General features: G+C 34.1%; 1 protein-coding gene across 11 annotated transcripts in view; it reads left to right on the forward strand.

Annotated features, from left to right (window-relative positions):
• The window catches only part of Ehbp1 (EH domain binding protein 1), a 350,335-nt gene that overhangs the window by 155,995 nt on the left and 167,839 nt on the right, over nt 1-26,501 (forward strand). For 8 of the 11 annotated variants that reach the window (XM_010609755.3, XM_010609756.3, XM_010609757.3 and 5 more), the window contains exons 8-11: nt 4,113-4,217; nt 4,824-4,946; nt 10,125-10,359; nt 22,254-22,443. In XM_010609755.3, the coding sequence (XP_010608057.1) occupies nt 4,113-4,217; nt 4,824-4,946; nt 10,125-10,359; nt 22,254-22,443 (653 nt within the window). The remainder of the gene's footprint in view (nt 1-4,112; nt 4,218-4,823; nt 4,947-10,124; nt 10,360-22,253; nt 22,444-26,501) is intronic. The other 3 variants (XM_010609759.3, XM_010609761.3, XM_033764316.1) reach the window with 1 other exon arrangement.

The raw sequence follows: 26,501 nt of genomic DNA on the forward strand, positions 1-26,501 counted from the left end.
ATATATATGTACACACACACACATATACACACACATACACACACACACATATATATATAAATTGAATTTTGGGAAACTTTAACGGTGCTGCCAACTTTGGAAAAAGTCTTACAGACTTTCTAAAAAGGAAAAATCTACCTATTTTTCTTTATGCCACCTTCCCACCCTACAGTCTTTTTTCTTCAATGTGATAATCTCCGCTGGTCAATTTCTCTCTCTCTCTCCCCCCTCTGTCTCCCTTCCTCCCTCCCTCTCCCTCTCTCTTTCTCCCTCCCTCTCCCTCTCCCCCTCCTTCCTAAGTATAAAAAACGTCTCAAATTACTTGACCTTTTGCTTCCATTGCCTGCCCCTTGTTTATTGTTCCTTCTTCTTCTCACCAGTGTGAATCAAGTCCAGACTGGCACTCAGTTACAACTGATGTTCTGCTCTGTGACTATATTGCTCACAGAGTAATAGGAATAGCAGGAATAGGAAGAAATTTGTTTGCACTATTACACAGCTTATTAGTATTTTCCAAAAGTGTGACTTTTCAGTGAAACCAGGCTTTAATAAAGTGTATAAATATATTGTGTGTCAGGGCAATATATTCCTAGAAAACTTTACAATTTTAAAACTTCCAGTAATAATTTTAAATCTTTTAAGTTTTTAACTTTTTCTTATTATAAAAGTAAAACACATTTGCTGAAGGAAGTCTGGAAGAAACAGAAAAGTACTGTTTTAGATGGAGAAATATGTAATGAAATTATGTATTAGGCTACAAACCAACATAGTAACTTCCAGTTGAAGTATTTTCATGAGAAGTTTTACAGGCTGTCCCTAACTGAATAGACCCTGGTGCAGTACTAGAACTACTTTGAACATGGTTACCCAAGACACAAACCCAGCACTTATCCTAGGTTCCTTCTGTATTCCCTATATCAAATCAACTATTAAATCTGCCTTCTTAATTTATTCTTTAACAAATATTTATCGAGTATTTTTCCTTGTGGAATGGTGATATTTTGTCTTGCTTCCTATCCTGATTTTTCAAATGTTAAATCACTAAACATTTACTCGCTACTAAAATGATATTTCTAAAATATACATTTGACCTTTCATTGGATTCTCATGACTCAGATAAAGTTCATACTCTTTAGTTTGATCACAGTGTGCAAGCCTCATATCGTTCTATTCCTCTCCCTGGCATCTTAACAGCAAACAACTTCCAGTTCCTCAGCCAAATATCTCATGTTCTCTTTGCCTCTCTGTTGACCTCATGAAATGCCCTCCATTTCCTCTTTTTATTTTAATAATAATATAACAATATCTGTTTGTCTTATATCAGGTCAAATGTAAAATAAAAATCCAGGGATCCTCTCTGACATTAGATTGAATTATATGCCTCTTACAGCTTTACCTTGCCTTTGAGTGCTATCTCAGTCATATTTATCGTATACTTGATATTGCTTTGTCTATCTGCCCCAATAAAATATAAAAAGCTATGTGAGCAGGTAGTAACTCAGGCATATAATAAGTACTCGAAAAATTTTGGTTAAGTAGATACATGGTATTTTTTGGAAATTTCTTTTCTGTGATGTGGATTAATATTTATATACCAAATATAGGTAATATTGATATAAATGATAAGGTTTATGTTTTCATTCTGTTACTATGAATGAAAGTTCTAAAAGCAGAAGTTTTAGAAATGAAGTAATAATTAAACTGAAGATAAATCTATGAGGATAAGAAGGATTACTTTGGATTTTTAATGAGAAAATAGTTATCAGTGATTTTAGATGTCACCAAAAGCATGATGAGAAGGATGAAATATTCAAAGCATTCAAAAACTTACAATGTAAATAAGTCATGTGATAGACTAATTTTGATAATATTTAAATAAATGTCTACATTATGCATAAAACTCCATTGAACAATGTTAATGTTTTAAGGCAAGGACTAAGTCTAATATTACTTCAGTGTTTCCTTCAGTACTCATCACTTCCTTGAGTATTTCAGTACTCAATATGTTAAATAAGTGATTAATTTCCATCCTAATTAAGATTACTTTCAGGAACATAAAATAATTTAAATGTCTTACCTATATAAAGAAAACTACATATCTGTCTTTGAGGATTATCTAAAATTTTTTCAATGCAGTAATTTCTCACCTGGGAATATGTACATGATATTAGTATACATACGTGAAATGTGGTTATTCATAATATCTCTTAAGATGCTCACTTCAACAGCACATACACTAAAAAAATACCTCAAGCTATTTATGAGGCTCGAATAATAATCTATACAAAGTCCTACTTCTATTATTAATATTTTGTTTTTTATATTTCATATTTCCAAAGTTAGTTGGAATGAATTTTTTAATGAATTTTTTAATGAATTTTTTAAAAAGTGAGTTGTGAGACTGGTTGTCACTTAACCTTCATCTTCTACTCCATTATATTTTTCTAAAAATTAGAGTTACAGTGATAAATAGTAGTTAGTAAAAGATCTAATTTATGAATGGATTCTACCTACTGAGAAATTTGCTAAGTTAATTTGAGTCAGAGTGATGTTTAAAACTACTGGCAGAATAAATGGAAAAAGACACTCTTTAGTCAGCATAGAAGTCTGAGCAGGCTTAACTGATTTCACTACTGTTCAAGTTGAAATGAATATGGTAAGGTTTAATTAGGTGTACACCTTATTTAACATGGTTCATTTTGTCAACCTGAAGCAATATTACTCATGCAAAATATATTTTCTCATTTAGATAAGTGAAATTAATACATTTATCAACTTTTCATATGTATTTTGCTCAAAGATATATAACATTTTTGATAGCATAATATTATAATTCATTTATTAAATCTGTTTCAGTATTTATGTGTCTTTATAGAACATAAATTGTCTGAAGACAATACCATGTCTGTATTTTTTTATCTTTGGGTCCCTAACAGAGGGCTTGGCACAGGCTGATAAATATTTGCTCAACAAATGAATGTATGAAGGCAACCACATTACAAACATGTATTCTTTGATTTGGTTCAAATAAAATTTAGCATATATACTTCTATTTACAATGTTAAAGAACTGAAGTGTTAATCTTAAATTTACAGCTGTTTTCTTTTTCTAACCATTTTATTTCTTTCCAACTCAGTGGTCTAGTTGGTTTTGTTTATCTTCTTTTCTTGAGTTATAACTTTGGAAATGTCAAGGATTAATTAGAATACCCTAATAGGTATTTATTATCTTGATCTTGCTTCCAAGTTGTCTGATTTTTACTCAGTGAATGTTACTTTCACATATTCAAGCTGTCCCAAATATATATGACTAATTTACAAAAATTTTATAGACAAAATGAATTGTTTTAAATTTTTTCTCTCAATCTTGTCATTTTTATTGTGCCTCTTATTAACTAAAATGTAAGCTTTTGTAAAATAAATGCTTAGGTAAGAATTGACTGAAGAGATACTATATAAAACAAGAATAGAAAATAGTAGCTATTGCCTGCTTTTATTGTTTTAGTGCTGGTTTCTAAAATTCTAGAAAATAAATGAGTGCTTACCATGCACATGCTTCATGTACATTATAGTCTTAAAGCCTTTTGTTTAAAGTTGGAATATATGAAACCAGCCAGGGATGTATCTCAGTGGTGCCACACTTCCCTAGCTAGCACAAGGTCCTGAGTTGGATCCCCAGAAAAAATAAAGTCAATATCGAAGAATATTTTTATTGTATCTAACATATATTATGTTTAAAGCACAATTTAAGTGTCAATATCGGAGAATATTTTTATTGTATCTAACATATTATGTTTAAAGCACAATTTGTTTTTATAAATGCAAAATGTGGTTGCTGAAAGCAGTGTCAACATCTTGTGATAATTATTTTTGTTTTGTGTTTATTAACATTATGTTACTAATAAGTTTCAACAATAAAATGCAATTTTAAAATGTCATCACAGCATAACATTCAGATAATTATATCTGTTATTGTTTATCATAATAACATCTCTGAATGTATTCTCTTGATTAACCAGACATCCCTGGTCTTTTTGAATAACAGCATACTTCTACTGCTCTTTTATTGAATGACCTTACCTTATATTTAACTTGACTGGCTTCTGTTTACAGAAATTGTAAACCAATTGAATGCTCTGAGCAGCTTAGATGAAGATCAAGATGACTGCATAAAGCAAGCAAATATACCTTCAGCTAAATCAGCCAGTTCCTCTGAAGGTCTAAAAGCTTTCCTCCTTTCTTTCTGCTTTTTATTGCCTGTATTTACTGTGACCTGCTATATCTTCACTTAAGTCTGTACCTGTCAGTTTTGTCTTTGTGCTATTTCTTAAATGTTTTCTTTAGTAATTTGTAGTGTGCCAACAGACAAGATAACAGAATTTCCTATCTTTAGCAAAGTCTTGTATCAGGATCCTTAGTGGTGATTTAAAAATATGATCTGAAGTAATAGTTGACATATAACATGACAATATTTCTTCAGTGAGTTCATGTTATTTTTTAAGAGTATTTGTTTATATATTTGGAGAGTAGATTGTTTTTTCTAAAAATGTATGTCAGATATTTTTAATGGAATTGAAATCAGTTCAGATGAAATTAGTGTACTTCATTAGCTGATAGTATTTTAAAATAAATAAACATTTGTTTTATTTTGAAATGTTGGTATACTACAAAATATTTGAATGGCATTCTGCTGTTGATAAAATGCTGTATCTTATTATTTGCAGGTATTATTAATGCACATTTATAGAATTTGCAATGTTTTATGAATGCAGTAATTAGGCATCACCATAACTGTAGTGGACTAACACATATGTTTGTTTTCAGAGCTTATCAGCAAACTTAACTTTTTGGATGAAGCAGAAAAGGACTTGGCCACTGTGAATTCAAATCCATTTAATGATCCTGATGTACCAGAATTAAATCCATTTGGAGATCCTGACCTAGAAGGTACCATTTTTTTAATACATTTTAAAAGTCTATGTAATAGTCTAGTTCTCTAGAACTATAAGGGCAGGAGAATATTTTCTCAAAAGATATTTTTTGTTTATAATAATAATACTGTGCTCATTACCACTTGTAGTTGAGCATACCTGATTTCGATCCCCATACCAAAAAAAGAATAACTAACAATCTGTTCTTTGTGGCTGTACCACTGTGTTAATGATAATAACTTCACTATAACATGTGATTTGCTGTTTCCTTTTGTTGCTGTGCTTTGTTGTTTTTGGTTGTGTTTTTTTTTTTTTTTTTTTTTTTTTTTGGTACAGGGGATCGAACTTGGGACCTTGAGCTTGTGGGGCAGGTGGCAGCACCACTGAACTAAAACCCCAGCCTCTCAACTGAATTGTTTTTAAAGAAAAGGAGAAAGCCTGATATAGTCATTTATTTATATGAAAATTATTTTTTTTCCTCTGTTAGTTTGGTCAGATAGATAGAAAAGGCCTGAAGAGCATTTTACATAACTGGCATATAGTAAAGGTCTATAACAATATTTTATATAACTGGCACATAGTAAAGTCTCATTGGTTATGTATATGAACTGAAGTCAGGCTGTGGAACATACCAATAGTGAGGTGGTGGAGGTAGCTTTTCTCTTTATATAGCTCTTCTACGTATCCTTCAAAAAATCAGAACATCCATCTACCCCCAAGTCTGTCTGGCTGAAAATCATAGTCAGTAGTGAGAGTGAATTGTGTATGTGATAATATAAAAGAGAAGGTTGGGAACCACTGTCTCGTGTGTGTGTGTGTGTGTGTGTGTGTGTGTGTGTGTGTGTTTCTTTTTGAATGTAATTGTAAAGATTAACAACAGGGATCACCCCACCCCAAGTCATTTTTTCCTATCAAGAAGTTTTGAACTCTTAAAGTCTAAATAAGGACAGTTGATGAAATGAGACCTCTATTTCATTAAACTCTTTGCTCAAAGTAAATGCAAGAATGATTAACCACTGTTTACATCTTTTTGACTACTCTTATGAAATCTTCATGAGCTTGTAAAAGAAATTTGTTATTGTCTGTCATGATGAAAATGAGGTTTCAGCATTAAGATTCCCTTGGTTAGAGCAATATTACTTTGTAATCCTTTCTCTTCCTCTTCCTTTACATTTCCCTTCTTACCAAGCTCTCCAAATTAGTAAGTTTAAATGAATGAGATTTTATCTGTGGGCTTTACTATTATGAATGTTATTTTAAAATCACAAGTCTTAGAGACAATCAGTTGAACACTTGATTCTCAGACAAGTATCTTCTTTTGACCACACAGTTTCTCTGTACTGTGTATGAGTATATTAAGTTAAAAAATATTTACCAAGGTATTTTGAGACATTGCTATTTAAATTTTCCATTTCAAAATCAAATAAGTAACTTTTCTAAATATATATGGATCTGTTTTTTGAAATATAAAGGGAGTAGCAGATAAGACATAAGATTACATTTGTGTTTAGAAGAGCTAAGCCAGCCTATTTTAGAATTAATTTAGAATTTAATTATGCCTATAGAAAGAAGACAGTGTGTGGCAACCAGTACATATTCTCTCTCTCTTTTTTTTTCAACCAGTATACATTCTCTTGAAATATGTGCCTATTAGAGCATTTTTATTTTTTATTGATTAAAAACTTGCATCCTTAAGAAAAGTATTTGGGGAAAAATGTGCTGTAGTTCTCTAGGGATTTTCTTTTGTCTTTGCCTTTCTTTTGCTTTTACAGCTTCAGTTCTCATATGTTCATGTTTTACCTTTAAAACTTCAGTCTTCCTTGTATTCATGTGCTTCAGTGACTCTTTGAGAATGTCATTAAATATATTTATTCACTTTTATATGAAAGTCTTATTTTAAACTCTGCTTTGTTGCCTGTTGTATTGTCTTCAAATCTTGCTCTATAGTTTATGTACTTCCTTGCTTTCAGTTTTGTAAGAGATGAATTTGCTTAGAACAATTTCTCTTCCTAAAATAGAAATAAGAATTTTATGTCCATTAACCAATTTTGTCAGTTTCTTAAGTATTTGAGCCCCAATATTTGTTAATAAAATATTGAATAGGACCCAGATGCTGTTGCACATGCAGGTAATTTCAGCTACTCTGGAGGATAAGGTAGGAGGCCAGCCTGTGCAATTTAGTGAGACTGTATCTCAAAGTAAAACTGAAAAAAGAACTGAATATGTAGCTCAGTGCTAGAGCATTTGCCTAGCATGCCTGAAACCTTGGGTTCAATCTGCACTACCAGAAAAACAACAGAACTTCTAAAGATGTATGGTCAGTGCTGCATTCATAACTGAATGGTAGAGCACATTAGCATGCATTAGACCAGCAAGAGAGGTAAGGAGGAGGGGTTGGGAGTGGAATTTAAGGTGTTGCAACAGATAGAAACATGCTCTTTAAAGACTTTGGGAATGAATTTTTGAATATCTAGATGATCTGTGCTGGTTCCATGGATTAAATCAAAATTAAATCCATTTTATGTTCTTTTAAAAAATTACTAGTTTCCTTTTAAATTTCTGTTTTTGGGGTGTTTTTATTTTTGTTTTTGTTTGTTTGTTTGAGACAGGTCTTTCTAATCAGACTAGACTGACCTTGAACTCACTATGTAGCCCTGGTTGGCCGCGAACTCGCAGTGATCCTCCTGCCTCAGCTTCCAAGTACTGGGATACAGTCGTGTACCACCATATCTGGCTTCTATAAAGTTTTTTTTTTTTTTTTTTTAGTACATGTTTGCACTATGTAAAGTTTATAGTCCTTCTGTGGACTTTTATATGTATATAACACATCAAGTGAAACCATACAATATTTGAACTTATGTGTCTGATTTATTTCAATATTATGATATTATGATGTCAAGATGTGTTCATTTTCCTACAGATTATATTCTTATGGCAGTACTAGTAGTACTTCATGTATAAATAGCACATTTTCTTTATCCATTTATCTGTTGTTGGGCATATAGGATGCTTCCAAGATTTAGCTGTTATGAATTGTGCTGCTATAAACATGGGTATGCATGTATCACTGTAATAAAATGTTTTTAACTCTTTTGTAAGATACCCGAAAAGGGAATAGCTGGGTCAAATGGAATTTCTAGTTTTAACTTTTTGAGGAATTTCCTTTCTGATTTCCATAATGATTATATATTTCTACAAACAATGTAGAAGGGTTTCTTTTTTCCTTTTTTTTTTTTTTTTGGTGCCAGGGATTGAACTCAGGTCCTTGCGCTTGCAAGGCAGCAGGTAGTGGAACCACTGAACTAAATCCCCAGTCTAGAAGGGTTTCTTTTTACCCCTGCATTTCTCGCTAGCATTTGTTATTATTTGATTTCTTAATGATAGCCATTATGTCTGGGGTAAGATGGAGTCTCACTATTATTTTAATTTTTACTTCTCTAATGTCCAGTGATGTTGAACACTTTTTCATGCATTTATTAGTCATTTGTACTTCTGTGAAGTATCTGTTCATTTCACTTTCCCATTTTTTGATTGGGTCTTTTGGGAGAGGATCAAAAATTTTTAAGTATTTTATATATTCTAGATATTAGTCCACTCTGAGGTATAGCAGCCCAACATTTTTCCTATTCTATAGGTTATCTTTTCGCTTTGTTCATTGTTTCTTTTATTGTGCAGGAGCTTTTAAATTTGATATGATCTCATTTATTGATTCTTAGTACTATTTCCTATGAAACCAGAGTTCTGTTCATGAACTTCCCTGTGCCTATGAATTCAAGAGTTTTACTCATCTTATCTTCCACCAGGTTGTGTTTTGTTTTAACATTTAGTTCTTTGATCAGTTTTAATTTTGGTTTACTACATGGTGAGATAGATGGGCCTAGCGTCCATCTTCTGAATAGCAAGTTTTCCCAACACCATTTATTAAAGAGAGCAAAATGCAGGGAATAAAAGAAAGATAAGATAAACAGAAAAATAAAGTTGAAAGGGAAAAACAGAAAAGGAGAGAAAGAAGCTACAAGAGAGGGAGGAGGAGAAAAAAAGCCAAACCCCAGAAAATCTGATGAGGAATAGATTAAAAACAATAAAAAATAGAAAAATTTTATAAAAGATTACATTAAAGAAAAATTTTCTGTTTTTGAATAAGTGGTTTCTTTCTAAGATCTGCAGTCTTTGGATGTGACCAGTTATGATTTTCTCTGCCTGGTTTTAGGGCCTGTCTGTTTTTGATTTTCCCTCTCTGCACCAGAGGTTCCTCTTGTTCACCAAAGATTAGTAACCATCGCAACTGAGGTGTTTCCTTGCTCCCATTGGTAGATGGGATATGCCATCAGCCCTCTAATCTCTGCTGGATATAGGCCACAGGGTTGTGGTTTGAGTGGAGTGTTGGATTTAATGTTGACAGTTCTGGGGCCTGGTTGTTCCCTTCTTTCCTCAAGTGTTGTGCTCATCCAGGATCAGGTCAATTGGTTGGTCCTTACCTCTGCTTCCCTATTACAAGGGGAAGCAAAGGGTAGAGCCTGCTTGGAGTTGGTGGATGGTCTCATCTTGCATTAGGAGGTACATCAGGAGGGACATGCTTACTTATGTCATGGGAGGGTTTCCACACATTTGGTACAGATCTGCTTGCTTGCATCAGAGCAAAAAAATTTGTTTCAATTTGGAACAGCAAACTAATATAATAAAATAAAATAATGATGTAATATTGTGTTTCCAACAAGTTTAAAATTTCCAAAATTGATATATCATAATGGTGATAGTATTAGAAATTATAAAGGATGTTATGAAACATTAACAACCCAAAGATGTCAGTTTTGCATTTTTGAGAGCACCATTCCTAAAGTAGACTGAGATTTAGATAGCACATTCTCTGCACTTCAAGATTCCTTTGCACCTGTAAAACATACTGTTTCATTATAGCTTTATGCTTTCTCAGTCCTATAATCTATTAATTCATGATTTGCTTGTTTGTTTGTTTTAAGACAGAATCTAAATTTTGCTGTGTAGCACAGGCTGGCCTGGAACTCATTATGTAGCCCAGGTTGGCCTCAAACTCACAGTCCTTCTGCCTCAGCCTCCTAAGTGCTGGAATTTCAGGTGTCAGACATCAAAAAGTTTGTAGAGTGTTTTTTTTAAAGAAAGCAATAATTATATAATAAAATATGCTATTAACTTATGTCTTCCTGGTATTTTATAGAACCAGTCACTGAAACATCTTTGCCTAAAACAACAGAAGACTCTTTTTATAACAGCTATAATCCCTTTAAAGATGTACATACTCCACAGTATTTGAATCCATTTGATGAGCCAGAAACTTTTGTAACTATGAAGGAATCTCCTCCCCAGTCTGCAAAAAGAAAAAACATAAGACCTGTGGACATGAGCAAGTACCTCTATGCTGATAGTTCTAAAACTGAAGAAGCGTTGGATGAGTAAGTACATTTAATTTTATTATCATCAGAGCCAATCTCTATATTAACTAAAAGAAACTTCTATAACTTTTAGATGTGTGAAAATGGTAATATGTACCTTAGTATTGAATTCATTCTCCATTTGAATTTTACTCTTATTCTCTAACCTTCTTCCATGTGGGTAGATGTATACCCTTAACTAACAAATAAGGGAGAAATGTTTCTGGAATTTTTGCATGGAATTCCAATTGTGCCTTTTCATAGAGACCGTGCTATAAATGGTATTTAGGTGTTTTAAATTAAATGCAATAGGCATTACATTTCAGTTATGTTATAATTCTATTGTAGAAACCAAATAATCACTTAGGATATTGATGAGACCTGTTCAAATGTCAAACAAAATCATAGCATTTATAAATTAGAGGTGATCACAAGCTCAATATGAATAGATAGTATGATTAGGGCTGCCATTTTGCTTAAACCTAGAATGAGGATATGAAGGAGCTATGTTTACATTGCAATCTGGAGTTGTAGAGTGCATAATTTTTGTGGCCATAGACCAAGGCCCTGAGTGTTTTTTTTTTTTTTTTATTGAGTTTATTGGTACATTTAGGGATACAGTACAGTTACATTCATTGTTGGGATCATGTACCTTTACATGGCAAGTCTTGATTCTCATTTTTTTTCCCCTTACCTCTGCCCTCCCTTCACCCCCTCCTCCCCTCCCCCTGAGTGTGTTTTAAAAAGAGCAAAACTTCCATTTCTAGCCATGATGAAATAACACACACTAAATTTATCATCTGTCTTAACTAAAAAAATGAAGAAAATATTTGAAACAGTGGTTTTTCAGGTGTTGGATATAAGCTGCATAGGACAGTGATCCCATGGAGAACAGAAATAAAGATCATCCCTTTAACTGTCTAACCTTATTTATAGAAAGTTTCCAACTGCAATTCAGTCCAAACAGTTCCCAGTAATCTTGAATTGAGGAGACAGTATTTGGGCTTTGGAGGTACCAAGGTGAGTAAAATTTGTGCATAGTGTTCCAGAGAGGAGAGAGCTATTTAAGAGTTTCACAAGTTTGTAGAAGATTCTCTTGAATTGCTCAGGATTGCTCAGAATATGCCCATGAGAAGATTACCAAGGACAGAGGAATAAACAGAAAAATCACTGGAGTTCTCCCAGGATCAAGTATAGTTTGTGTTCCCACTTGCCAAATGAAAGACTATAATAACTCATGGAACATTTAATTGTTTAAGCACCATTTATCAAAAAGATTATTCTTTTCTAACTGACTTCTAGTTTTTCCAGAAGTCAGTTGACAATATATATATGGATCTGTTTCTAGACTCTCTTCCATTCATTTGTAGCCTGTTTCTTAAGTCAGTGCCACAATGTCTTGGTTAATGAGTTTTAAAATCAGGTAATGTAAGTCCTTTAAAAAGTTGAAGGGCCCTATTCACAATATTGCTGAGAGAAATTAAAGAGTAAAATCAATGAAGAAATACTGTGCTATGTATTAAAAGACGTAAGTTCTTTTCCATTGGTCTACAGACTCATTGTGGTATTAGGGTTCTCCAGAAAGGCAAAACCATTAGGCGACAGAGAGACAGGAAGACAAATAGATATGAAGAAGAGTTTATTAAGGACATTTGCTCAGATGAATATGGAGGCTTAAGCCAGGTGTGGTAGCACACATTTGTAATCACATATATTTATAATCTCAGGAGGCTGAGGCAGGAGGATCATTGTGAATTTGAGGCCAGCCTGGGCTATATAGTGAGTTCAAGGCCAGCCTGAACTACATAGTGAGACCCTCTCTCTGAATGAATGAATGAATTAGTTAATTAACGGAGGCTTAGAACTCCTATCACAGGCCACCTGCAAGCCAGAGTCCCTGAAATGCCTGTAGCATGGCTCAGTCCAAACCCAAAGGCCTGAGAATCTAAGAATTGCTGGTATAAACTCTGGAGTCCAAAGGCTGGAGAACCTAGAATTCTGATGTCCAAGTACAGGAGAAGAATAGTTCCCAGTTCCAGGAGAAAAAGACCAATTCACCTTTCCTCTCTTTTTGTTCTATTCAGGCTTCTAGCCAACTGGAGTTTACTTGGCCATTTTAAGTGAGGATCTTTCCCACTTAGTCACTCAGATGCCATTCTTTTCTGGAAACACCCTCACAGACATAAAACTTTACTAGTTCTCTCAGTACTTCTTAATCTAGCTAACTTAACACTGAAAATTAACCACTACAAATTTTGTCACAATCAAAATTTTAGAATTAAAAAAAATACTTGATAAGTTGTTTTCAATACATATATGGAAACTTAGGGACTTAGAATACACCCCTTCAGATTTAACTAAAAGTACAATATACACCTAAAAGTAAGATGAAACATTGAACTAGGGACAGTTGCACATGCCTGTAATCCACATCACTTGGTAGGCTAACGCAGGAAGATCTCAATTTTGAGGCCAGAGTAATATAAGAAGACTCTGTCTAAAAACAAACAAGCAAACCACACCTTATCAGCTAGAGACCAAGGAGGTCCTCCCAAAGAAGAGATAGGATCGTGACCATCCATAGAGTAGGTTCTTGTCTTAGTAACCTTCTTGTCACTGGGAAACAATACCCAACATCTGTAACTTAAAGGAGGAGAGGTTTATTTTGGCTCATATTTTCAGTACTCTAGCTTCAAAGTAGGACAGAATAGAAGAAGGGCATAAAGGAAGAAAAGCTGCTCACATGATAGCATCCAGAAAGCAGAGAGAAGGCAAGAGACAGAGGGGTAGATACACTCTTCCAGTTCATGCTCCCTTGACCTGCACCACCTCCCGACAATAAGTCAGCTGTATCAACACCCTAAAACAGTCACCTTTCAAAGGCCCTGCCTCTGAGTGCATGAGTCTTTGGGGGAACACCTAAGATCTAAACTATAACTTTCCACCCCTGCCCAGCAAAAGACTTATACACATCATTTTATGCAAAAAACGTTTAGCTCCTCTCTAAGAGCCAGCAAAATCAACAATTTTTCAGCATTGCTAAAAAGTCCAAGTCCAAAGTCTCCACTGGGATTCAAGGTAAACTCTTAGCTATGAACCCTAATAAAAATCAAAATAAAGGTTAAAACTCGCAGCACTCCTTGGCACTGGGTGAACATTCATGTTCCAAAGGGAAAAATAGGAGGATAGGTACCTGTAGGATCAAAGCAAGACTGAAACCCAACAGGGCAGACATTAAATCCTGTTGCTCTGTGTTATATTCTTTGTATTGCCGGTTTGAAGCAAAGATGAGAGCTCCAAATGACTTGGATGGTCCTACCTGTATGTCCTTGTCTTTTGCACATCTTTCAGCTTTTCTCTTAGGCAGTATCTGCTCACTGCCTATGGCCTTCCTCAGATTTTCCATGTTCCTACTTTCCTAACTTCCTGAAGTTCCTACTGCACTTTCATAGCTTTATGCTGCCCTCACAGGGGCACGTTGTCTAGCTTCTTGGGCCTTCTTCTGAAATCTGAAGCCTACCTGACCCCTTGCATTCATCATGCCTGTAAAACAAGCACCATATGGATAATATCAAGGTCAATCACCAGCTTGTGTATTGGCCAGCCCCCTTTGAATCATGGCTGCAGAGGCCTCCAAGTACCCGATGGCTGAACTCTGGGAAATTGTTTTCTAGTTCACCCTCAGTGAGTCATGCTCCCTGGGGCTCTTTTCAAATGAAAGCTTTACAGCTTTAAGTCTTGTTTCAGTAAAAGAATTTTCAGGATGTGTCAGTGAATGACCTAGGCAATTTAGGCAAAGTGCTAATTGTAGGCAGAGCTAGAAAGTAAGATAAAAAAGGGAGAAGACTTCAATTTGAAGAGCTAAAAAGGGAGAGCACAACTCTAATGAAAAGGATCAGATTGGTTCCTTAATAAGACAATGAGAGGAGCGTTTATGGATAAGCTGAGGTGGGATAGGGTTTGGTAGATCATTATCTCCATTCTGATTTTACATGATAGCTCCAGGAGAAATCTTCTTTGCTTGAAGGGGCAATTCTGTCTCCATGAGATCATTATTTCTGCTGAGAACAGTCTTGTTATTGTGGAGGCCCTGCCAGAATCCACAGTGACCTGTAAGTTTAAGGCAATGATTGGAGACTTCTGAGCACTCATTGGTAGTTGAATGTCCATATAAATTTTTTATCTTTGTTTCCCCTGCCTTGAAGGGTGATGAGATAAGTAATGTAAATTTAGGGTTAATTAACTTTGTATTGCCCATGTTTAGATAGAAATTCCCTAAATGCACAACACACCTATATGTAGAGCCAAGCCAAAGTTTGAAGGCAATAATAGTGACAGATACAAAATGAAGGTCAAGTTTGTTTTGCATTTAGTTATATACTGGGCATCTGTTCACTAAAGTGAAGAGTCACTGTTTTTAGCAAAAACCTTTCTTAAGTCCCTGACTGCCTCCAAAGAAACGTAAGTCATACTTTTAATGAATAATAGGATAAAGGCCCAGAGGTCAGTTTGTCTTCTGTGCCTGTCTGACTGTATCAAAACATTGAGGCTTCCAGAAGAATGCTAGGAGAAAATCATAAATAACCTTGAGCTAGGCAAAGCTTTAAATAAAATGCAAACACACAAAGAACCAGAGTTAATTTGAACTTCATTAAAAATTTTCTGTATAAAACCCTTACAAAAATGAAAAGTCAAACCTCAGTTTGGCAGGGCCGGGGATTTAACTCAGTGGTTCTGCCGCCTGCCTCACAAGTGCAAGGACCTGAATTCACTCCCTAGTACCCAAAAAAACAAAAAACAAGAACTCCTCAGTTTGGCGGAAATTATTTGTGGTGTACAAAGTAGGAAAAAGACTTCTGTTCAGAATGTGAGAAGTCTTTTTTTTTAACTCAATAATAAGAAAGGGGGAAAAGATTTGAACAGACATTTCATGAAAGAAGATATTAAAATAATCAATATGCACTCAAAAAGATGCTAAACTTAATTTGTCATTAAGGAAATGAAAATTAAAATCACAATAAAATAGCACTACATACTGACAAGAATAGCTGAAATTTAAAAGACTAAATATACCACATATCGTCATGGATCTGGAGTCCCTGGAACTGTTACATAATTTTAAATTGTGCAAACACCTTAGAAACCAATTTGTTAGTCTCTAAAAATGTTAAATATGCACCTATTTTTCAACCCAGCCATTCCATTTCTGTAATGAAAGCATATGTCTACCAAAAGAATATTTACATGACTGTTTTAACAGATGTATTATAATAAAAAAGGAAAAGCCCAAATGTTATCAACAAATGAGTTAACAAGTTACAGTATATCTATGCAGTAGATCTACCATTTTACTCATTAGAAGAGCAATTTATTGATGTATATCACCACATGTATGAATGTAAAAATCATTATGCTGAGTAAAAAAAAAAAAGAGTACATACTATAAATTCTAGAAAATGCAAATAAAGCTGTAGTTAAAGAAAGCAGATTAAGTAGTTGCCTACTGTTTGGGGACAGAAGGAGGAAAGAACTAAAATAGAGCCCTTTTGGGGAAGAAAGTTTTGAGGGGTAGAAATATTTGTTGTCTTGATTGTGATGATAGTTTCACACTTGAATGTATATATACTAAAATTACCAAATTGTATTTAAGTATGGGCCATTTGTTGTATATTAGTTATACCTAAATAAAGCTGTTTTTATCTTTTAATCTTTTTGGTACTGGGAATTGAATTTAGGACCTTTTTTTGGTACTGGGAATCGAACTGGGGTCCTTGAGCTTGTTAGGCAGGCACTGGAACCACTGAGCTAAATCCCCAGCCCAGAATTTAGGAACTTTTGTTTACCAGGCAGGCCAAGTACCACTGAGCTAGACCCTGAACCCTAAATAAAGCTGTTTTTAAAAGAATAACATTCTTTAACTTTATCAACAGAAATATTATTTCACATTAGTCATTCCCAGTCTATAATTCTTTGATGTAGATAATTAGTATGGAACAGGAGAGAGCTATAAAATATTTAATAATAAATAATATAACTTGCAGTGCAGTTACATGGGTCTGTACTTGCAAATACTTTAGTGTGTTAACATTTAATTTAACTTTAGGGGAAAATATTATTCGTTTTAAAATGCAGTTTAAGCTGGCTGTGATGGTACATACCTATAGCCCCAACACTGAGAGACTGAAGCAGAAGGATCCCAAGTTTGAGCCCAGTCTGGGCAACTTAGTGACTTAGACCCTGTCTCAATATTTTTAAATAAAAAAGGGCTGAATATATAATTCAGTGAAAAGCACCTGGGTTCAATCTAGTATCTGTTCTCTCAATGCAATTTAATGGAAAGATCTTTCAAAATATGGGATATGCGGATTACAAGAGGAGTAACGAAAAGACCCTTTTAATGAATGAAAATTAGAAGTAATTATGTGAAGGGGAAAATGTACTCTATTGTGGATTGGTCAGCTCCTGTTTTGATAATTATTTTACTTCTAGGTGCTATATTTTATTAAAGGCATTAATATTTTAGAGTATTAACAGAATAGATCAGTAGAGTCATGAAAATGTCCAGAAAGCACATTAAATGAGCACTGATTGAAAGGGATTGTTTGATTTAGGGGGAAAAAAGGTGATTTAAAGGAACTATAATGATGAACAGCAAATATTTTGAGACTTTTGTTTGACCAAGTGAGGGAACTGATTTGTTCTCTGTTGCCCTGGAACTAAGTTTCTGAACCTTTTCCCATTTTACATGTTTATAATGACTCTCACTTGTGCTACATGTGATAAAAGCTAAAAAAAAGTTCTAACCTGCATAAATCAGATAATAATCTGATTCCAAACCCAGGTTGAGATCTCAATACTAATTAATAACTATATAGGGTTTGAAAAGTTAGCTCACTTCTTGCTAAAGTTGTTGTTGTTGTTGTTGTTGTTATTTTAATAGCTAAGAATGCAATCAAAATAAAATTTCTCTTGGGTAGCGTAGGTGCTGAGTAATAGCCATACACCTAGAGTATTTGAATGTAAATACAGACTTTAGATACCCTACAACATTCAGTCATTCCAGGATACATGAGTATTACACAACACACACACATACACACCCTTTTTCCTATTAACAAATTAAAGAGACATCTAATATTTGCTTAACCTTTTAAACTGCCTCAGTAAAAACTAAAATCAGAATCACTGGGTGTTACCTTTTGACTATTATTTTTTCACATATAAGTCACAGTCTTTACATATTTCTCATGAAAAAAGAACATTCTAAATGCTCAGTCCTTTAGGGCTGCCAGAGGCAGCCTATGAACAAACTCTCCAGGGGTTTTTGTTTGTTTGTTTGTTTTGTTTTGTTTTTAAGGAATATACACAAAAGTTCTAAAGATTGTACATCGATTAATCTGCAAGTCCAAGAAGAACTTGGTTTTGTTTTGTTTGGTTTTGGTTTTGGTTTTTTGAGATAGGGTCTCACTATGTAGTTGGTCTCAACTCACAGCGATCCTCCTGCCTCAGCCTCCCGAGTGCTGGGATTACACGCCTGCACCACCAAGCCCAGCCTGGTTTTGTTTTTATTTGGTATATCTCATCTTATATCTTCCAAAGTCCAATGTCAGTTGCAGAAATCTTCTCAAAGTGTTCATATTTCAATAATAAATTTATGAGCTTTCATCAAGTGAAAAACTTCTATGACTCATATTCCATTACCAAACTCTTCCTGTATCCTCCAACATAAAATTGTCACAAATACATAGTACCTAGTCCTTTGATGTATAAACAGTCTTTGCCTCAGCATATCCGTAAGCACCAAGAGAAGCCACACATCTTCCCTGGCTTTTAGCATTCATCCTTTATACTTAGCAACAACATGAGTTTTCTTCTGTTGAGCAGATAGTTTGCTATTCCAGTTTATGTAGCAAAAATGAAAACTAATAAAGCTATAATATTAATTAAAATATTTATGAAATGACTCTTGGGGGCTCACATGCATTATTTCTGGTATTGCTGTATGTCAGTTTCTCAAGGAAACTTCTCATTGAATTTCATTCAGAGAAGCTCCCATACATATTTTAATAAATTGTTTCCCACATAAACAGATTTTTCAAGAGGAAAAGACTACAGATTTCTCTATACCCTTGTTTCATATTGTATTATTTTTTCAGTATGTTTTAATTTATTCTAACCAACTTTGGTTTTTATTTTCAAACAATAAGTAATACAATTTAAAATCATTCTATCCAGTTTTGTACTTCCTTAATATAACTGGTGAATTTTAAATTCACAGTGTGCTAATGATATAATTAATATATTATTCAAATATACAATACAAAGGTAAAAATAAAATTTTAAAATTCAAATAATGTAGGAAATCCTGAAATAGACAATTCTAACCATAGTTAATCAACAGAATGGAAATTGTGCTAATTCCTTAAGTTTCCTTGAATAAAATACTGTTTAAGTATACAATTCTGTGTCACTTAACAGCAGGGTGAGGTCTAAGAAATGTTTCATTAGCCAGTTGTATCATCACATGAGTATCATGTAGTACGCTCACACAAACTAAAATGCCTACAATATCACTAATGATTTAATCTTATGGTACCATAAGTACCAAAGACAAAAGATTAAACCAAAGTTTATGCAGTCTGTTGGAAACCAAAATGTCATTATTTACTGCATGCGTTTAAAATGTTTTCATTAGCAGTTATGTGACTCTTTTCATTTTATAGAGAAAAGAGTAAGTTTTCACACAATACTATAGACACTGCTCCTATTCACTTTTTCCTAACACCATGTTTCACATTGATATACACATACTTCACATAACATAAAATTACACATCTGAAAACTATGTCAGTGGTTGTTAGTATGTTGAGTATGTTATATGACCATCACTACTGTCTAATACCAGAACATTTTTGTCACTGCCAGCTATAACTAACTGCTATACCTAGCAGTTAGTTCTGATACCCCACTTCCTCTATTCCCTGGCTACCATTAATCTGTTTTCTTTTCTTATGCATTTATCCCTTCTAGACATTTCATATAGATGGAAACATTTTCTGCTCATTTAGGAGAAGTAGGAAATTCAGTTTTTAGTTAGAGATGCCTGATTTACAAAACTGATAGAGGTACAGGCTTTGTGTCTTTATTCTCATTTATTACCTAGCCAGTGCTGGCACCCAGCAAACTCTTATCTCACAGATGAATTCAGGATGTACGGAGCTACTGATTTTCTTAGTCCTCCTAGCAGCCAGACATAGTTAAGGGCAGCTGATATCCTTGGCATCTCCAGTTTTAAGCAGCTTCTTTTGTTGTTTTATCGTATCCTACAAGTTTTATGTTCAATACACATCACAGTATGGAAACTAATTGTTTCCCAAAAATGTTTGTTTTTGGTTGTTAATGCAACTTAGGACAGTGTATATCTAGCATAGATAAGCTGTGCGTTTGATCTTTAGCACTGTAAAGAAAGTGCAACTATTATTCTGAGTATAAGTTGAAAGATTCTGAGACTGTATCCTAGGTCAGTGAGGCGTCATAGGATATATTTCCCCTTTCTGGACTAGATATACTTGGTATTCAGAGCCTCATATGATCTCATTGTCTAAATCCTGAGGCAGAGGTGGTGATAATTTATTGTTGGTTCTATGTAAGTCTGGTATTGTTGCAGTTTAAAGAACATCCACAATTGAAACAGAGGCTTTACATGATTAGATAACATTCTTTTGATATATTCACCATTTTATAGCTCTGTATTCAGAAGTTCTTTTATTATTCTGTACACACAAGATTCTTGGCTCCAGAGAACTTCTTGGTACTGAGAAAACAATTGCTATAAAATAATAAAAATAATCAAAATAATAAAAATGAACTAGAAAAATAGTTTTATCACTGTGCCGTACAGATATGAAGAATAATCATCACATATATGAGGTAGTTTTTTTTCTTTTTATATCAGATATTTATATAAATAAATAGACTAGGAAAATATGCTGAACAACAAAGAAAGTTAACAAGGAAGCTTTTCTGCCCAGGCCTAGACCAGTGGTAAATCTATGGCATGCATGCCACAGCAGGTTTTTTGTTATCATTGAAAGCTCTAAAAGGTTCACCATCTCTGGCCTACACATTAGAAAGGAAGGAAAGGTGTGGGGGGGTGCTGTCTCTGAAAATGTATAAGCACAGGCCCACATTCATGTGGATTTGACATTATGGCAAGATTGACTGGGAACCTGTAAGCTAAGTAACATACATACTAGTTTCTAAAGTGCTTGGCAAATGTAAGCAGAAAACACTCTGAAGAGAGGCACTCTTGGCTCACACCACATGATTTCATCAGATTAAGCCCTGAACTCACAATCTCAAATTACAAAACACACAAAGAAACAATTTACCAAGAGAAACAGTCAAGAAACAAAAGAAATGGCAAGATTATATCTGTAAAAGCTTCAAAATAATGGATTTATCAGATGAAGACTATATAAAATAAATGTTTAAATTACTAACTTAAATCTTTATATCAGATACATAGGCACATAAAGAAATATAATTATTGGAACTAAAAATTCATGGAGGATTGAACATTGGATGAGAGAAAAAGTGAACTGGGTGAGAAATGTGAGGGAATTATCTATGTTGTAACACAGAAGAAATAAAGATCTGTAAAAATATGAAGGAGAGGTTAGGAAGTACAACAAATGGATAGTTCCTTATACGCTGTCTAGTAAGATTTTCTAAATAAGAGGCTATCAAAGAAAGAATAGTTGATAATTCTTCAGAACTCATGAAACACATGAATCTTTGGACTTTGGAAATACAAGGAGTCTGAAAGAAGATAAATTAAAATAAATCTACACCTAGACACATCAGAGTAAAATTGCTTGAAGCCAGGAGTCAATCCTAACAGCAACTACATACGTAAGATACAAAGAAGCGATATGAAGCTGATGTAGTCAAAGCATTGAGACAGAATAACTGACAAGTAGAATTCTCTATCCATCTAAACTGTTATTTAAATATGGAGCTGAAATAGAGACATTTACTGTTAACAGAACCTTGCTGAATAAACCACTAAAGGATGTTCCATAATGAAAGGGAAATTAACACAGAAGTAGTGATGATATGGGAGCGGGAGCATAACAAATGAAATCAACATTTCTGCAATTTATTTCCTTTTCCTTGGGTATGGAGTATAGATAAGATCTGCTTTTTTAACATTATATTTTTGTAAGGCTCTACATGTATTAGTTCCAGTTGACCATTGTCTTAGTTAATTTTCTTGTTGGGACAAAATACCCAATACCCATAAGTTAAGGAAGGAAAAATTTATTTAGCTTACAGTTTGTAAAGGTTTCAGTTCATACTCAGCTGGCTCTGAGACAAGGTAAATGATGGACATTGTAGAGGAGAAACAGTTTATGGCGGGCAGAAGGTCGCAAAGCAAGTAAGGGAGAGACAAGCCTCTTTCTCTCCCTTATATTGTATACAGGGTACCAGGATTTGGGCAGTGCCAAACCAATCCGTAGACTGATTTAGTAATCACCCACCCTTAATCCTAGTGCCCTTAATCTTAGCAGTGCACCATGAATCAGTCACACATTCTAGATTCAGCCACATCTGCAAAAGCCCTGCCTGTGACCTCATAAGTCTCTCCGTGGGCATCTAGATACAAACCATAACAACTTTGATCTTATATATATATATATATATATATATAAATTTTTTAATACTTAAAAAATTTTTTATTTCAATCCAGATAAAATAGGCCAAAAGATTGACAGTCATTGTTTCCAAATTGTAGGTTTCATTGGTTTGGGTTCATTTAGGAAAAACATAGTTTTCAATATGTGTTCTATTATTTTTAGTTGGAACTAAATTATTTTTGAAAGATATTTAACAAAAATTCTTCTTTCGTTTAGATCGAATCCTTTTTATGAACCTAAACCAACTCTTCCTGTAAATAATTTGGCAAATTCACTTCAAGAATTGGAAACTGAAAGAAAAGTGAAAAGAAGGGCCCCAGCTCCACCAGTTCTCTCACCAAAGACAGGAGGAATAAAAGAAAACACAGTTGTTTCTGCGGGAAGAGATCTATCCACTTCTCCTAAGGTAGGATTTTATTCTTAACGAATCATGTATTAATGTTTGCTCTTTTTCCTCCATGAAACTGAATTAAAATTTATAAAAGTTATTATTAGCTATTTGGTAATTTAAAAGTAAAATCTATTAAACTGTGACACTGAATAAATTTGTGAGCCATAAATTTATAATACAGTATAGATTAGTTGGATTGATTTATATTTTTGTTTGTTTTTTGAGATGAATCTTGCTGTGTTATCCAGGCTGTTCTCAAACTTGTGGAGTCAGTCATATGCTTCTGCCTCAGCCTTCCAAATGCAGGAACCACAGGTGTGCACCATAGTACCCAGCTTGTTAATTTGATTTTGGTGCTTGGGACTGAGTCCAGGCCCTTAAGTATGCTAAGCGCATACTCTACCACTGAGATAGAGCCCCAAGATTTATTTTTAAAATGATGTTTTCCAGTGAGAAAGAAAGGTATAATTATTGATTGGTGCTCTTCAGTCACTCAGTATGTAAATAAATAAGTAAATAAGGGGTGAGGAGAAAGAAAGGAAGAGAAAAGAGAAAAGTAAAGGGGTATTCTGATACAGGTAAGCATGAGGGATAGCTTATATGAATTTAGAGGAAAGAGCAATGATCATCTTTTGACAAACATTAAGATTAAGGGTGAGTGCAGAGAAATGCTTCATTGAAGACTTTCAATACTGCCATCTTAAAATATTACTAAGACAAGGTGTAAAATGGTTGTATATGACATTATATTTTTTATGTGTAAGGTAGAAATGTGAGTTGTAGCACATTTTTTCAAGTAAATAACTTTTGACCAGGGTGTATTGTTGTTATTAATATATTAGACTATTTAATTCTCACAGGCAGTTTTGCCAAAAATAGGATATATTTGATCTCAGAAGGATAAAGGAAGGGTGCTAGTAGAGACAGGATTGGAACCTGCCATTTTCATTAATTATGTGCAGGTGGAACCATACTCCACCTGAGGAGCCTAGTCTGCTGTTTTTTTCTTCGGGGCATCACAGTTCAGTAGTTTCTCTTGCATAGAATGTTTTTTAGTTTATTCTGTGGATTTTGTTAAATGTCAGCGTTCTGAATTAGCTGATTTTATTTGTTTGCCTGTATTTGGGGTATTTTAAAGGGAAAATGAGTTCATTGAGGTCTCAATCTGTCATTCCAAAGGTCAGTCCTGTATGTGTTTGTTTGTTTTTAATTCTATGACTTCAGGGTTAAAAGATGAATTTGGTCTTGTGGTTGCTGAGAGAAAGGGGGAGAGCTTCCAAATGAAAGGAGCAAATGTAGAAATATAAAGGAAATGAGACGGCTAATTCTAATACCAATAAAAGCAAAACTAAAAACAGTTGGGTACTAACCAGAATCAAGAAACTGTCCTTTAACCATTTTGACCATAAGAAAAACCTATACTGCTTCCTTGTCTTCCCGAATTTCTAGTTCATTTTTGCATAACTCCCTGCCCTATTCTTCTTCTCCAACCCATGAGAGGCTGGAAGCTGATCAAAAATTCCTTTGTAGAAGGCTGGACAGGAACTTAACATTACCTACTGTGTGCCCAATTAACCCATTTGAGTCACAGAGTAACCTGAGAAATACAAACCATCGTCTCCATTTTACATATGCAAAACCTGAATGTTAGTATTTTGCTTAAAGTGAAAGATTATAATAATGATAGAGCCAGGAATAAAACTAAAGTCTTTCATATACAAAACCCATATTTTTTTCCATGGCGCTATATTATTCAGAAGAAAAATTTCTTGCTGGCAATTTAACTCAGTGGTTCCGCAAACCTGCCTCGCAAGCACAAGGTCCTCAATTTGATCCCTGGTAACTCCCCCCAAAAAATATTAACAATAGGAAGAAGAGGTATTTCTCCAAGTTGCAACTCTACATATTTTTTCCCATAGAAACATTATTTATGTGGCGATTTTTTTTTTAGTGAAGTACATAATACCTATGTAAATAACTACTTTTTACAGTATTTTGAAGCTAATGTTCCATTGCAAATACATTATGGAATAAATGATTTTTCTGGGAAAATGGACCATTTTACCTCCTTGCTTCTTTTGGAAAATATCTTCTTACACAAGACACAGTGGAAACACATCATATCCATATTAACTACTTGCTGACTTGGAAGTTAACTGGACAGCCTATCAAGTTAAGCAAAACTGAAAAATTAATTTTAAAGAAGTGTGTAAGACATGCACTGTGGTGTATGCCTACAGTCCCAGCTACTTGGCAGATGGAGGCAGGTGGATTGCTTGAGCCCAGTAGTTTGAGGCAACACAATGAGATTGTCTCTTAATTAAAGCAAGATATTTTACTTATACATAATTAAATGAAAAAAGTGTAAAACGATATAGTATGGTCCCTTTCATTTATTTTTTTTGTAAATCCACATGTATACACATTTGCACTTAAACATGCATGTAAACATTGAAGAAGAATCAAAAGTAATTTAATAAAGATTGCCTTTGAGGAGAAGGGTCTTGGTAAGGATGGAGGTTATCCAGAACATTGAAGAACTGCATTATTTTAATTTTTTACCGTTTTATGTATTATTTCTATTTATTGTTTGAATTTTTCAAACCTTATATGCTATTCTTCTGTTTTCATTATACTTATTCAGGTACGTAATGAGATTGTAGAATTTTTATATTTTACTGCATATTAATTATACAGATTAGTGGGTTTCATTTTTGGCGCATTTGTATATACACATAACAAACTTTGATCATTTCTGTGCCCCCCATCTACTATTTTGCTCTGTTCTCTTCCCTAGCTTCACATTGTGAGGGGGGGTCGGTGTATACAATATATTTTGATCATATCTATTCCCCATTATACATACTTATAACTCCCTTCACCTCCCCTTACTACTTTCTTCTTTTCTAATATACTCTCCCTCTTCCTTTTTGTCCTTTTTTTAAGATTTCACATATTAGGGAAAACATGATATTTATCATTCCGGGACTGGCAAATTGATGAAATTTAGATCTGCATGGCTAAAAAATATACTCCCACTTATATATATGGGAGTATTATATATTATACTATATGTCTTTATCTGTTCATCTGTTTATGGGTACTTGGGTTGGCTATTGTGCCACAATAATAATGGGTATGCAGGTTTCCCTATAGTGTGCTGACTTAATTCCTTCAGATACTTACCAAAGAATAGTATAGATAGATTAAATGGTAAATCTCTTTTTAGTTTTTTGAAGACCCTCCATATTGATTTCCATAGTGGATATACTAATTTACAATCCAACCAACAGTGTAGAAGGGTTCCTTTTTCCTCTTATCTGCCTTTGTTTGTCATATGTGACCTTTACTATATTTGAGGAATACCTAGTTTCTTACTGTGAAAGGATATTGAATTTTGTTGAAGGCTTTTTCTATGTCAATTGAAATGATCATGTGATTTTTTTCTTTGATTTATTTATGTAATGTATTACTTTTATTGATTTGCCCATCTTAAACCATCCTTGCATCTCTGGAATGAAACCAACTTGTTCATGGTGTAAGGTCTTAATATGTTGATGAATTTGATTTGAATATTTTAGTAAGGATTTTTGCATCTGTGTTCATCAGGATATTGGTCTATAGCTTTATCGTTTTTGTTGTCGCTTTGTCTGGTATTGAGTTTGGAAGCACTCTTTGCTCTTCTATGTAACAGAATAGCTTGAGAAGCATTGGTGTTCTGTAATGGTCTGAAAAAGTTAATCAGTGATTTTGTCTAGTCCTGAGCTTTTCTTTGTTGGGAGACTTTTTATTACTACTTTAATCTCATTGTTTGTTATTGATCTTTTACACTTTTTGTATCCTTGTTTCAGTTTTGGTCAGGTATATGTGCCTAAAATTCTACCCATTTGTTGCAGATCCTTACATTCATTAGAATATAGGTTTTCAAGAGCCAGGCGTGATGGTGCACACCTGTAATCCCAGCTCTTGGGAGGCTGAGGCAGGAGGATCGCTGTGAGTTCAAGACCAGCCTGTCTACATAGTGAGTTCCAGGTCAGTCTCAACTACATAGTGAGACCCTGTCTCAAAAACCA

This window comes from Fukomys damarensis, unplaced genomic scaffold (genome assembly GCF_012274545.1).
Source record: "Fukomys damarensis isolate Sample0158 unplaced genomic scaffold, DMR_v1.0_HiC HiC_scaffold_2, whole genome shotgun sequence".
Lineage (NCBI taxonomy): Eukaryota > Metazoa > Chordata > Mammalia > Rodentia > Bathyergidae > Fukomys > Fukomys damarensis.